Source organism: Haliaeetus albicilla, chromosome 13 (genome assembly GCF_947461875.1).
Source record: "Haliaeetus albicilla chromosome 13, bHalAlb1.1, whole genome shotgun sequence".
NCBI lineage: Eukaryota > Metazoa > Chordata > Aves > Accipitriformes > Accipitridae > Haliaeetus > Haliaeetus albicilla.
In genome coordinates this window covers 36,877,343-36,890,665 of record NC_091495.1, presented here as the reverse complement: position 1 = coordinate 36,890,665, position 13,323 = coordinate 36,877,343, and the positions used below count along the sequence as shown (strand labels likewise).

Here is a 13,323-nt window from a genome sequence, read left to right as displayed (position 1 = left end):
ACTTGTGCTCACTGGAAGCAACGAAAATCCTTCTGAGAGCAGCACGACGTGCCTGGACCTGCCCAGTCTCTCCATTCTTTCGTTTCCAAGCACTTTGTTTTCAGACCTTTGCAGGCACAAATAATATAGACAAGAGGGCGAAAACAGTTGGGATGTAGGGTGTTGTGTGTATCTATCTGGTGCCTAACGGAGGCTGGACAGTGCTCAAGGCAGCAGCCTGTGGCTTCACCCTTGCAGCGCTGAGGTAGCTGCTGCTGGCTTTTGGTATCAGTCAGAGAATTCAATGATTGTTATTTCGCTGTTCCTTCAACGAGGACAGCTTGTTTGCCATTTTTAATACATAATTTCCTTATAGAATTGAATCTCCACTCTTTCAGGACCAACAGCAGCAGCCAACATGTTGGGTTTTCTTTTTGCCATCTGCATTTCGCTAAAAGACTTTTTCTTGGAAAAAAGTCTTTTGCTTCATGTATGCACGGATGTAACCCTTGTGCAGTTCTGAAGAGGTTGGTATCAGCTGAGATGCTGGAAGGAATAGCTACCTGGAATCTATTTTACAGGGTGCAAGAAACTTAAGACAGTACTGTTCAGCCTTCAGTGGAAGATGTTATATATAAGTCTTGCATCTTGGTTTTCTTCTAGTACATTGTATTTCAGGGCAACTAGTCTGGATATGGAGCAGTGGTAGGCTGGACAAAATCATGCAGGGGCTGTATTTGCTAATTTAACTGTATTAATGTGAGGAGAATTAATACTTCTATTGACTATTGCTGAGACCTTTTTCAGTGTGCCTTTAACCAGAATATTAAACAGGCTTATTTAGTACAGAAAACAACCAAAAAATAAAAATTAGGTAATGAATTGTAAAGAGCAGCAGGATATGGGGAGTTTGTTTACCTCTTAGTTTCTTTGAGAACTTTCATATTTTGCTGCTGAAGTGCTAAACTCCATTACTGAGAGGAAAACATGAGGTCATGGCTGCCTCCTGTAGCTCGTATTGCTTTTTGAGTAATAGTGATGGCCAGATGGTGGCTGTAGGTCATGAAATAAGCTGAAGCAGGAAGCTAACAAATAATTTAAGATCATATTAAGAATAGACTAAGCAGCTGGATCATAGTCATACAGATTTACTCCATTTGAGGTTATGTAAAGACTTATACTCTTCCCCTCTTGCAGGGTTTTTAAGTGCACTTCCAGCCCACTCATGCCTTGAGACATTGAGTTCAAAGGCAAAATCTCTTCTGGGTGCTGAGCTCCCACATTTAACTCTTGCAGTATATTTACCTATGGAAAGTAAAGTACTTTATCCCCTTTCATTCAGGTCCATGGCTGTTCTGATTTGTAGTAATGACTGGGCTGCTGGAAATACAGCTCAGTCCCCAGTCTTGCGTGATGAAGTGCTTCATAGGTGCAATGCCAGGGAACAAGCCGTGCCTTCTGCAGGTCTGCCTTAATTTAGCTATCTCTCTGAACAGAAAATGTGTTTAAAAGCCTCTAAGTTCATCGCCATTACATTGTCAGAAAATTTCAATGAGAATTGTTTCCATCTGCTCAATAGAATAAATTTTGCAACTGAATGCATGCATGAGTGTTCCCAGTGGAGGAGGACCCCAATTTTGACAAGTGCTGATAAATTGTTGCCACTCCCAGCAGTATCAGCATATATGGGACATGCCCAAGCCCTCCAAAAGTCATGCCCAGAGAAGGCACATCTAAAGACAGTCCTTCATTATAGTCTTTCATACTCTTTGTTTACCTTCTGAACAGAACACGAACGGACCAGCTCAAGACTGTCAGGAGCCAGGAGCTGACTCACCCTTTGGAATACAATAGAGACCAAATTCACCCACTGCAGAAAGAAAAAATTGCCCACAGCAAGTTCAAAGGAACAGCTAGAGTCACTGGAGAAAATGTGAAATCAGAAGAAATACAAGTAAGTTGTCTTCTGTAGAATAAACATGCAGCTCTCATCAATTAATATCCTTCCATGCAGGCATCTTATGGTAGTACCTGAATCCTTCCATTTGCCACAGATGGCCAATTATTCGTGTTACTTCTTGAGGACAGTTGTGTGTACAGTGAAGATTTTTTTGTTAATAGGACATTGCTTTGGTTTGTGTTTTAAATGTACATCCAGCTTTTTTTATATAAGAAAAAAATTAATTTGTGCCTTCTGTTTCTTAAGGAAGGTTGGGAGGTTCCCATGTTCCTTATACTTGTACTGATTTGCCCAGATCTGAGCTGGCTCTTGAAAAATTTCCAACTCCTGCCATAGTGGGCTTTACATCATTTTGATACAAAGAGCTGTTGTGCCAGTGGCACAGAGTTATTGGCCAACATTCTCTATTCTCATCCCTGAGCTGGGAGTTCGTTGATTCTTTTCTTTAAACTATCTTAACCTTTGGCTTTGAAGTATTTTGATGATATCTAGCTGTGTATCTAACAACCTAACCTAACTAATAACATCCCTGAGTAATTTATTGTGGTTTCTTCTAAGTTCCTTTAGGGGATACTAGCTGTTTGAATCCTCTGTTTCAACCTCCTTAGTGATAAAGTAATCTCTGAATATCTATGGCTATTATCCCTGTTAAAAACAGCTAGACATAATATGACTTTACGTAATTTTCTAGAAGAATCACTGATAAAGAGCAGAAAAAAATGATGAGCCATGTGAGACAGTGATAAAGGAGGCAGGGGCAGCTAAAAGCTCTATTTTTATAGGATAAAAGAATAGGCAATGCTAATGCTCAGAAATGTCTGGAACGATGTTCTGCTGCAAAAGGATATCTAAACCATGCTGATATATTTGACAGCAAACTGACAATTTCAATGATTTTCTTGACCAGAAAAGTTTCAGAACAAATAAAACTGGCAGGATAGTCCTTTGTTCAAACTTTCTATGCTTTCTTTATTTTCCATTTGTACATTTTTGAAATACATATTTTTGTACCATGCAGATAGTGAATGTTTTCTCAGCTCGTGTTCCATATTTCTTTAGGGGTAACAGTTACAACAGGAGATAATTAACTCAGTGAGGTTATTTTAGTATTTTGAATAAAAATATTTTGAATGTCCTCTCTGCACAATATTTTGAAACATGAGCTTTCTTTCCACGTGGGATTTAAAAAAATTGGTAGAATTTCTGCCAGGGAGTAATTGTGTTTCCTGACTAGGTCTAGCCCTAGAGATGAGTTTTGATAGAGTTGTTTTAATCTTTTGTTCCCACCTGAAAACATAATGAGTACAGGTTCAAAAATTTAATTTTCCACAAAACAATTACAAAACACTTTCTGAGTGACTTCTTGGTGTAATTCCCAAGTTCAGAAGTCTGCTTCTTCTTGAAAACAGCTGATGGATGTGCCAAATCCTGACCAGGCAGCTCACAGCAAAGAAAGGACGGTGATTAGGACACAAGTAGGCAGATACGCAAGCGAAGTGGAAGTAGGAAAGGGGTGCATGTGGTGATTGGTTGACTACAGAGCAAACTGCACATTTCTAGCTTAACTCCACAATATTCCATTTGCAGTATCCAGCATGAGTGCTCTGAAGGAGGAGGAGTCAGTGTTGGCATCAGCATGGATGAGGGAAGGAGAAGGAAGTAGGGAAGAATAACGGAGATGCACGTATATGGAAAAGTCCTCTCCAAAATGCAATGAATTTCATGACTTTCATTTTCCTGAACTCCACTGAAAATTATTTGCAATAATTTGCAATCCCCTGCTGTTTGTAAGGACCACTTAACTATTCACGTGCCCTTGTCACTAAATGAAGATCTGATGAACTGACATTTTTGCCATTAAAATATACCTTGTATTCTTGCCTTTTTTTTGAAAACATTCACATTTAATTGTGTGTGTGTGCATGATTATTTGCATTTCCTGATTTTCCTTCACACAGTAAGGACTTCTCTCCACTCACTTTGTAACAATTGGTTTGTTTTAAATATAGGAATTTGCAGGGTAGCGGGTTTTTGTTGGTTTGTTTTTTTGGGTTTTCTTTTTAATTTTTTTTTTTTTTTTAAGAAATCAGTTCAGATGTGTTCTTTTTATATTGCAGACCTTTATATTGAAGACTTTTTTACTGTAGACCTTTAAGCAGAACAAAAGTCTCCATGCTTCCTTCTGCATGTACAAGATGGGCATGCCTAGTCCAGAGCAGGCAATGACATGGCACACTTGTTTTTCTTCTGGTAGATATTAAAACAGCAGATTGCTGGACTGCAGGAGGAATTCAAGAGAAATGAGTCCTGCTGGCATGCTGCATACAGCAAGCTGAGAGACCAAGTTGAGATGCTGACCAGGCAGAACATGGAGCTTCGAGATGAGCTCAGAGTTTCAGAACATCAGAGATGGAAAGCAGAAAAAACGCCAGAAGCTGTGGATTTCATGGACAGAAAACCAGAGACCCCGGTACTGGAAGATACTATCTGTTTAATACTGTCTGAAAAATTCAGTAGTTTTTCTTTGGAGCTGGCATGTGTGAATACTGTTTCTCCATTCCTGCAATGCTTAGCCTGAAGGGGGGAAAATCAGCTCTGTAGTAAGCCATGTTAGAACATACTCTTTGTGTGGTCCCCTTCTACTTATCCTTGCTTGCCCATGAGGTGGGCACCACTACAAGGTGATTCAGCCAACCTATCATCTTAGACACCTATATCAGGGCAGATGTCTCCCTCCACTAACTAAGGAGAGAGTCTAGATAAATAATTTACATTCAGTACCTAAATTAGACAACTAAACCCTCCTGAAATTAATTCTACTCTTTATGTGTATAACGCCATTCACCTTTTTAAAAAAAGAGCTCTTCAGCCAGGTGCAGGCTGGTTTCTGGCGATAGATACAGTGCGACCTTTTATTAAAACTCATTTCAGTTCTTATTTTGTGCTGTAAACTTTCTGGGAAGAAAACAGTCAGTGGCCTGCCTTACAAAGGCACAAGTTGGACTCCTGAAAGGGAGTTACACCAAGGTGGCGCAGGAAGGACAATCAGGGTGGAAAACATAGCTGGCTAGTGTAAATGTCTCTGGCGATCTCCTGAAATCAAAGTGGTTTAATCATAGGTTTACAGATTCTCTTGTCATTTCTCATTCAGGATCTCATTTGTTTAATATACTTGTAGGGTTACGTGTAACCTTACTATATAACTCAGTAACTGCATTTAAGGGAGTTAAATGAAGGGAGAAGAATGTTGTTACCCACTTCTTACACAGGAGACAACAAGTCTTGGTGAAATTAATTGGTTCAGACTAGAATTCAAAAGACAGAAGTCTGGCTTGAGTGGGTCATTTCATCTCCCTGTGTATTCAAGGGAGAAAAATATGTGCCTTTAAAGAGGGATCAACTTCATCCTATGTGCATCAAGGCAACTACAATGAATAATTATCTTCTAGATGGTGCAGTCTGGTGAGTTGAGTCCTGCTCTTCCACAGAGTGGCTGAACCTAGGAGGAAATAAAATCAAGCCGTTTACTCCTAGGTATTTCCCTAATTTGAAAATCTGATTTCTAGTAATGTTTCTTTAAAAGATGTTAGAACCACCAATTAACTTGTCCTTTGCTTTATGGAGTGAGGAAGTTTTGGCCTCTCTTTTTATTCGTTTTTAATGTACTTGTTAATGAGATTTTTCACCTAACACTATTAAGTTCCATTGAAAATGTCATTTCAAGTTACATTTCACTTTATTTTTAATTTTCCAAACCTACCTGATTACATGACTCATCCTTTTATAGATTGTGAAGGTCAGTAAAAAAAGATTATAGTCACATGTACAGAATGGAAAGATATAAAAATTCCAATAAAAGCTAGGATAAGAAAAAGCTAATTGACTTCCGTTGTAGGCCAGATTTCTGTATTATTTCTACTGCTTTGGGACATTTGGTGATGTACAACTACTGCTCAAGCCACTGAAGATTTTTGTGGTGTGAGAGTAATATTAGGGTGCTGTATATAAAGCTGCTAGGATGCCATATACAAAGATTGTTGTGTCTGATACTGGCGAGTTTCAGTCCCTAGTAGAACGAGATGTGGAATTTCATTCATTGTGTTTAAGTATCATAATTTTCATTGCAACAGAAAACCAGATGGCTTTGAGGGTTGTTTGATTCTGCTAGCTGTGACTTGAACTTAAAATTGTATATTTATAACGAATTTTCCATTAGGTTGCAGAAGCTATTCTGCAAGAGACAGCACCTTCATCCAAACAAGAAGAAAGATCACAGAGAGATAATCACAAGAGCCACAGCATCTCTCATGTGGGGCCAAAGACATCTTTGCAAAAACACTTCTTCAGAGATGTGAATAGCAAAGTGTGCGTTCCTATTGCCAGTCGTCACTTTTCCACAGTTTCAAATATTTATTTAAGACAATGTTCTTTGGAATCAAAATTTGTGCAAATGAAAGTGTCTGTATAAGCATGGTCATGCTTTCTTGTGGTGGGCTTGTGCTGTCATTCAGCATAACTTTGCTTGTAGTTTTTCTTCTGATTTTGCAGTAGCAGGAGACAAAACTTTTTTCCTGCTCTAGACCTAACTGAATTGCCTGTTGTTCGCAGCTTTGCTCTGAATTCATTGTACCTGCTACTTCACAGATTGGTTTTACAGGGAACACGCCATACCTTGCCACAGCAAACCATAAATCCAGTATTTTGCTATTTGAGGCTTTACTTGCCAATAAGCACTAGTGGCCTTCTGCCTGATAAAGTCAGTGGGAAAATCACTTAGCTTTTTACAAGTTGTGACGAGTGAACTTGGTACGTCAAGTGAGATGCTTGTTCCTGACTGGTATCTCTATGACTGCTCCTCCACAGCCAGCTTACCACAATTCTTACATATCTCACTGATTAGAAGATATAGATATCTAAATATCTTGCCGTGCTTTTCTTTCTCTTGGCTTTGTATTTCTTACTTCTTAATATGAGCATCTTGATTATTACAAGTGCCTTTTCTTCCTTTTGCTCACATTTAGCTGAAATCTGTGCTTTGTTCAAGTGAACAGTCTCTGTAATTCCCCCGAGCTACTAGAAACTAATCTCCCGATTCCATGGGCTAAAGCAAAACTTAGCTCAGATTAGCCAACACACCACTCTCTCTGCCTGTTTAGGGACTGAAATCAAATGTAAAACATGTCAGATGAGAAAGGAGGCAACTATTCCACTCTAGTGAACATGACAGTGTGTGTCTTGAAAGTCACTAGACAGTGGCTTTAGTGAATCCTGCGTAGTGCCAGGTATGAAAAGAGAGAATGATAAGAACAACTCTAAACTGAATATGCTTAAAAGAGCACGATTAGTCCTGTGTGAAATAGTAGCTTCAAAGATATTATGTTCCTGCCTTCAAGACTGGCTGTATTTCTAAGCAATATATGTTGTTTATAATTCAGAAGGTGGAGGGTCTACCTGCAGGAAATTGTTTTATTTGTTCTATAGTGATGTCGGATCTCCCCAGTCCCTTCTATAGCTGGGATCTCTCTATTCCTCTGTGCTGTGGGGGACAGAATTACTAGCCAGACAAGTAATGTGCAATATACCATCTGCAGTTAAATTTGCCAGCAAAGTCAAAAAGCTATCTTTGGTAGCTTACCCTGGAAATTTTCAAGGCATGAAAGAGTTTGTTTCATCTGAACAACTCAAGCACTCTTGCAAAATGAGTTAAAAACATTTATTCTACATACAGACTCCCTAAGATCCACTGAGTTCATTTTCCTCTTGTGGCACACAGCCATGTGCAAAAAAAATTTGTGGCTTCAGCAACAGTTCTGAGGAGGGGGAAGTTCAGGACAGCAGACTTTTGGACTCACTGTTATCTGAGCTTTCACCATCCAGCCAGCATTGGATCCAATCCAACTGGAATCCAGCACAAGCCTGAGCTAGACTGGTGGGCATAGTGCCCAGATGTCCTGAGTGAACTCTGAAATATTTGACAGAGACACATGTTCTTTATCTGATCTGATAGCAGAAGAAGGCTTTGCGGTGAATAGAGTGGCTGCCAATTATTTGAATCTAGAATTGAAGGCTCAGGTAAATGGAACTTTAAACAGAAGCCCAAAATCTGTGTCATAGTGATAGATCTGAACACAGTGACTCCCTTGTATTTCCTTTGTATTTGAGCTCTTCTGCTAGCAGGTGGATGCTTTCCCTCAAAGATTCTGTGAATCTGGACAATTCTAAATTTTGGGTACAGATAAAACACTCATGCTGTTTCTGTCCGGAATTGATAAACTGTGCATGGTAACACATCAAAGTGAATGGGATAACCTTGAGCAACAGAAGCAGAGACGCATGCCACAGGGACATGTGTGTACCTGTATAACGTATTTAAGTTAAAGCTAGCAAGGACTGGTGAGTTTCATCAGCTGAATCCGGAAGGCAAAACAACACTTGACGTCTGACTTCTTTCTGTTAAAGCTAATAGAATTTGAGGATATGTACAAAAACAACTGGGGATCAAGTCTGAATAATGATCAGTACAGGTGAAAGACACAGATTTTTGGAAGACATGATTTTATGAAAAAGAACAACAAAAACATATCTGAGAGATGTTCTACATCTCTGAAAAAGACATATTCTGCTTGCCTGTAATACTTTTAATGATGATTTCTGTTTGTACTGTAGCATGACCTAGCTGGTCTGAGGAATTGGCCACTTCAAGCTGTGCTTTAGTGAGACAAGATAAATGTCCATTTTAAGTGCTGATCATCAGTGATTCTTTCAGAATATGGCTTGAAAGATGTACAGATTAGCCAAAATGGTTAATATTTATTAATTATTAATATTTATTAATATGAATTCTCTCCAAACAAGCTGATTTCTGAATGCATCACATTATACATTTAGCAAGAATGAGTTGCCAGTTTCCTGCCAGACATGCAACTATGGATAGATGTTAGTGATTTCTGTAAGAAAAGATACATTCATTTGCACAGGGGGGAGTTCTACTGAAAGGTATAGGGATAACATTTCTTAATGTTTTTTGTTGGAAAAGTTTCAGCCAAGGTCAAATGTGCTTACTTCCAATCTTCTTAGATGGATTTTGCTGTCTAAACTTGCAAGGGATTTTTATGACCTTTGAGCATGTTATTCCTTTGTCTGTGAATGTTCTTTCTGACCATTTACTAACTTTGAAGCAGGGAAGTGTGAGTTCTGGAAATATGTAGACAGACTTTTGTAGCATTTGAATTTTAACTGCTTTATCCATGAGTATTTGTTGCTTTTTCTCAGCTTTTTGGTCTGTTAGTAGGAATGCAAACCCTACATGACACAAACTGTGATATTTGAAGGTTATAAGGCATCCTTATTTATGGGAATTGACAAATGAGAGATTTCCAGGACAAACTGATTTGTATCAGAATGATGAAGAACTGTGGGTATTAACATCTAGGAGGAAAAACTCATCAGAAAATTTAAAGGATTACTGTTGAGCATGAGGATGAAGGAGACCATCACATTTTTAAGGTTTCTCTGGTCTAGGTGGGCCCTAAATAACAACACCTCCTCCTGGTCTCCACTGCCTGCCTGATAGCATAGATCTATAGGACTGGAGCAACCTCGAGAGGTCACCTAGTCCCTCCTTTTGCCAAGAGCAGGATCAGTGTCACTGATGGATATTTAATCTGTGCTTTGCTAGCTCCCATGAGAAAGATCCAAAATGAGCTGGCATCTTCTGCTGCCTACCTGTTGTTGTAGATATGAAGTTTTACTTCTAAAATCCATCTCTTTTGTTGTCACCAGCTAATCAGCTGATTAATTTTTATTGTTTTCAGTGGAGATGGGAAACAATTGATCTACCTTGTGCATGCTGGGAGGCCGCTTCTTCCTCTGGCCCTGCAACCCCTTTGTATCAAGGGTCTGCATTTACTGGCAATCCACGTGTTTCCGATGAAGAAAAGTAAAAAGATTTATTGAGATAATTTGATGACTTTGTTTATGAAAGGAATGGAATTGAGTGAATCTTTATCGAGTACCTCATCATGTGTGATTAACCCAAATACTTAGTACTTGAGTCTCTTAAAAAATATAGAGCTAAATTGCCGTGGTTGCCTGGGTTACAGTGATTGCTATGATTTATGAAAGGATCTCTTAGAATGACATCCATCTGTATGAAAACAGAGACCACACGTAATTCACTAAGCCTGCCTTGATTCCTTTGACATTATTACTTTAAAAATAGGTATGCTAGTGCATAATTTAAAAATGTGTAAACTATGTAATGCATACAAAATGAAATCAGCAGCTTTTACAATGGCATGTGTAGCAACCTGGAGTACCTTTACTAACACTGTTCTGCATGGAGGCCCCTCAACCGAATTGGTTCTTTAGACACATTGTGAACAAAACTCACCATATTCATGGAAACACCTCTTCTTTCTCTCTGGCTCCATCTTGCTCCTTCAATTTGCAGTCCAATACATCCTACTTCAGGAGCTCATTAGTTCGTTAAGTTAAAAAGAATGAGCACGTGCCTCTTCTCATCATATTTTTAAGGCTTATACAGGTCTCTCTCCCTTGGCTACAGCATCACCCATTGCATTGCATCAGTAAATGTTGACTTCCGAACATCCTTTTCAAAATTGACTTTTAGATAGCTCACGAGGCCTCCTTTTCTAAAATAGGCTTTCTAGGCAGCTCTATGTTAAAACTATTGCCATAAAATATTTTCTATTTACAAGTCTTATGTAGGTAGTTCTTTAAAAGCTTGAATTGCAATGTTCTTTCTATAATACACCACAGCAGAAAAAATGCTGCCACATGTTAGTGTCTGACTGAAGCTGATGAATATTTTAGCTGCTGTGTCCCTGTTGATATTTCCTGATGATGGTGAGCTAGCTGGCTCAAAACTAACCAGGCAGAAAAAAGTTCATTTTTTGCCTGATTCTACAGGCTGAGCCAGGTCAATCCACCCCTGTGGTTGCTGTTGCCATGTAAAGGAGGGGCTGGAACATGTGGCTGGGGACAGAGGAAGAGGAGTGGGACTCCAGCAATCTGGGCTGAGATTGGCTTGAGTGCTGTGAAACTGCAGCAATGGCTTTTCAAGTTCTCTTAAATCACTTGGTGGCTTAGGAGCTCTTTCCTTCCACCAGTCTGCAATTTCTGAGATAATATCTCTTCATCAAAAATAAAGGTCTTTAGTTCTATACCACTTGTCTCAAGCTGAAGTCCCAGGCATATTTTGACATTTTGCCTACTCACTTGTATTTGAAATCATTATTATATTTGGAGAACCCAGGCATATTCACAAAATCTGCCTGCAGAAAACATCTCCAAATTTAAAACAGAAATCATATTCCTTTAACAATGAATTCTGTTAATTTCTGTATCTTTTAGCATCCTTGTCTGAAAGAGCCAATCAGTTGCCTATATGTCCTGTTTAGAACCATTTTATGCTTGGAGGAAAAGATTTAGCCTTTTAAATTCTACAACTTCTGGTGTTGCAATAGGATTTCTTTCTTGGCTCCTTCATTGTAAGGACATCCATTAAATTACAGTGCCATTTATTAATATCAATAAGAGATCACCATCCACAACAACAACAGATCCCCTAAATTTCATTGATCAAATGGAGAAAATTTTGGCCATAATGGTCAAAAAATGGCCATAATGACTGTTGTCAGAGAAGGAATTGTGCAGCCTTCCCGTGTTTGTGTTTTGCTAGTCCCATGTCCCTTAAGCAATAGTTCATGGACTTGGGCAAAAGAAGCTGATGGCAAATATATTCTTTCCATGGACTGCTTACACTCCTCTTCCCAAGCAGCCATTCTCCTGTGTGCAAGACATTTCAAAATCAGAGTACCTAGTACCATTTCCATGGGTTTTTTTGAATGTTTCTTTGTTTCTGACCATCATGTGCTCACTCCTAGTCATTCACCAGCTCAATGCATTAGAGATTCTTCTGCTATCAGTTCTGGCAGACACAGACATCATCGCTTGCCATTTCTGGGATGACTTCAGCAATGTGGGCAGTGAGACTATGCCTTTGTCTCATACTGCCAGGCATTTCTATGTTAGGTTCAGTACCTTCAAAATTTTGACTAGGCAAGAGTGCAGCCTCAATTTTCCTGTCATACCAATGTAATGTTTTCTTTGCAGTTGCCAACCCCTGGCAGTCACTTTGTAAAACCCATATATCTCATGGTGGTCATGCAAGAATGTTGTATGTTTCCTCTGTGCTCTGATCTAAGGTCTCCAAGAAAAATTGGGGAAGTGCTTTTGAGTAACTGTGATCTTTCCAGTCTAAATATCTGCTATAGTTTGTTTGAAACTGTTCACATCTCATTTCCCTTCCTTCTGTGGCTCACATCTGCCTTAGGGTCCTACAAGGCTTGTGTCAGCCTTGACTGAAGGAAAGCTATGAAGGCAAAAGGTAAAAGGGGTGGATGCTGTTGGCCTTGCACTATGTGCCTTGGATTACCCTTGACTTGCATCATTGTCCAAATAGACAGAAATGTGGGAACCAAAATAAGACTCCAAATAGAGAATTATGTATAAAATGTGTGTGTGTGTCCGTGTGTATGTCCACATACACAAATAAACATTTTCCTAAAAGTTTTAAACACTTAATGATGCACCTATTCTAGAAGGATTTTTAATGCTATTTGAAGGTATTTGTATCAACTTAACACAAATGTATTCAAACCTTTTAGGCAATAGGAAGCTCTGTGCAAAGGGCTGATCCTTTGAGATCAGTGACAAAGGAACATCAAGAAAAGAAACCGTCTAACTGCTCCCTTGGCAGAAGCAGAACACCAACTGGCAGGAGGACACCTCACCAAGGAAGACTGACACCTTTTGAACCAGAAAAAGTAAGTCAGGATCAAGGTCTATTTAGACTGCCTTTGTTTTCTTTTTACAATATTGTTCAGAAGCTGGATTGGGATCCTGATCCCCACATAGCTGCTGCTTGGTCTTCTTTCCCTGGTACTGCAGGGTTTTTTTGCCAGAAATTACCTTACAGACTGTTCGTACATTGAGCTATTTGGGCACCTGCAGGCTAGAGGGTGGGTGAATGCTCTGAAACTACCCCCCTTGCCCTCAGAAAAAATTCAGAGGTAATCACATGCACCAAGCATCGGGGCATTGCATGGGCCAGCGGTTCCCTGGAGCCAGGGGCTGGGAGCACCAGGGAATCCCCATGGAGTCAGGCAGGGCAGGACCTGTCCCATAGCCCCAGCCAGGGAGGAAGGCAAGCTGGGCATGGAAGCCAGGGTCAGGCCAGAATCCCAATCTTCAAAGCCCAGAGTGATGAGACAGGTCTGGGGTCACAGCAGGAAGCCGGCCCATGGGGCAGGGTTGGGATTTGGATCAATGAGGTGGATGGCCAGGCACGGGCATGGCCG

General features: G+C 39.8%; 1 protein-coding gene across 1 annotated transcript in view; it reads left to right on the top strand.

Moving 5' to 3' along the window:
* The window catches only part of LOC138688416 (centromere protein J-like), a 39,845-nt gene that overhangs the window by 17,348 nt on the left and 9,174 nt on the right, over positions 1-13,323 (top strand). Inside the window, 4 exon segments of the mRNA XM_069799633.1 lie at positions 1,768-1,933; positions 4,194-4,409; positions 6,156-6,302; positions 12,631-12,789. Of these exon segments, the coding sequence (XP_069655734.1) occupies positions 1,768-1,933; positions 4,194-4,409; positions 6,156-6,302; positions 12,631-12,789 (688 nt within the window).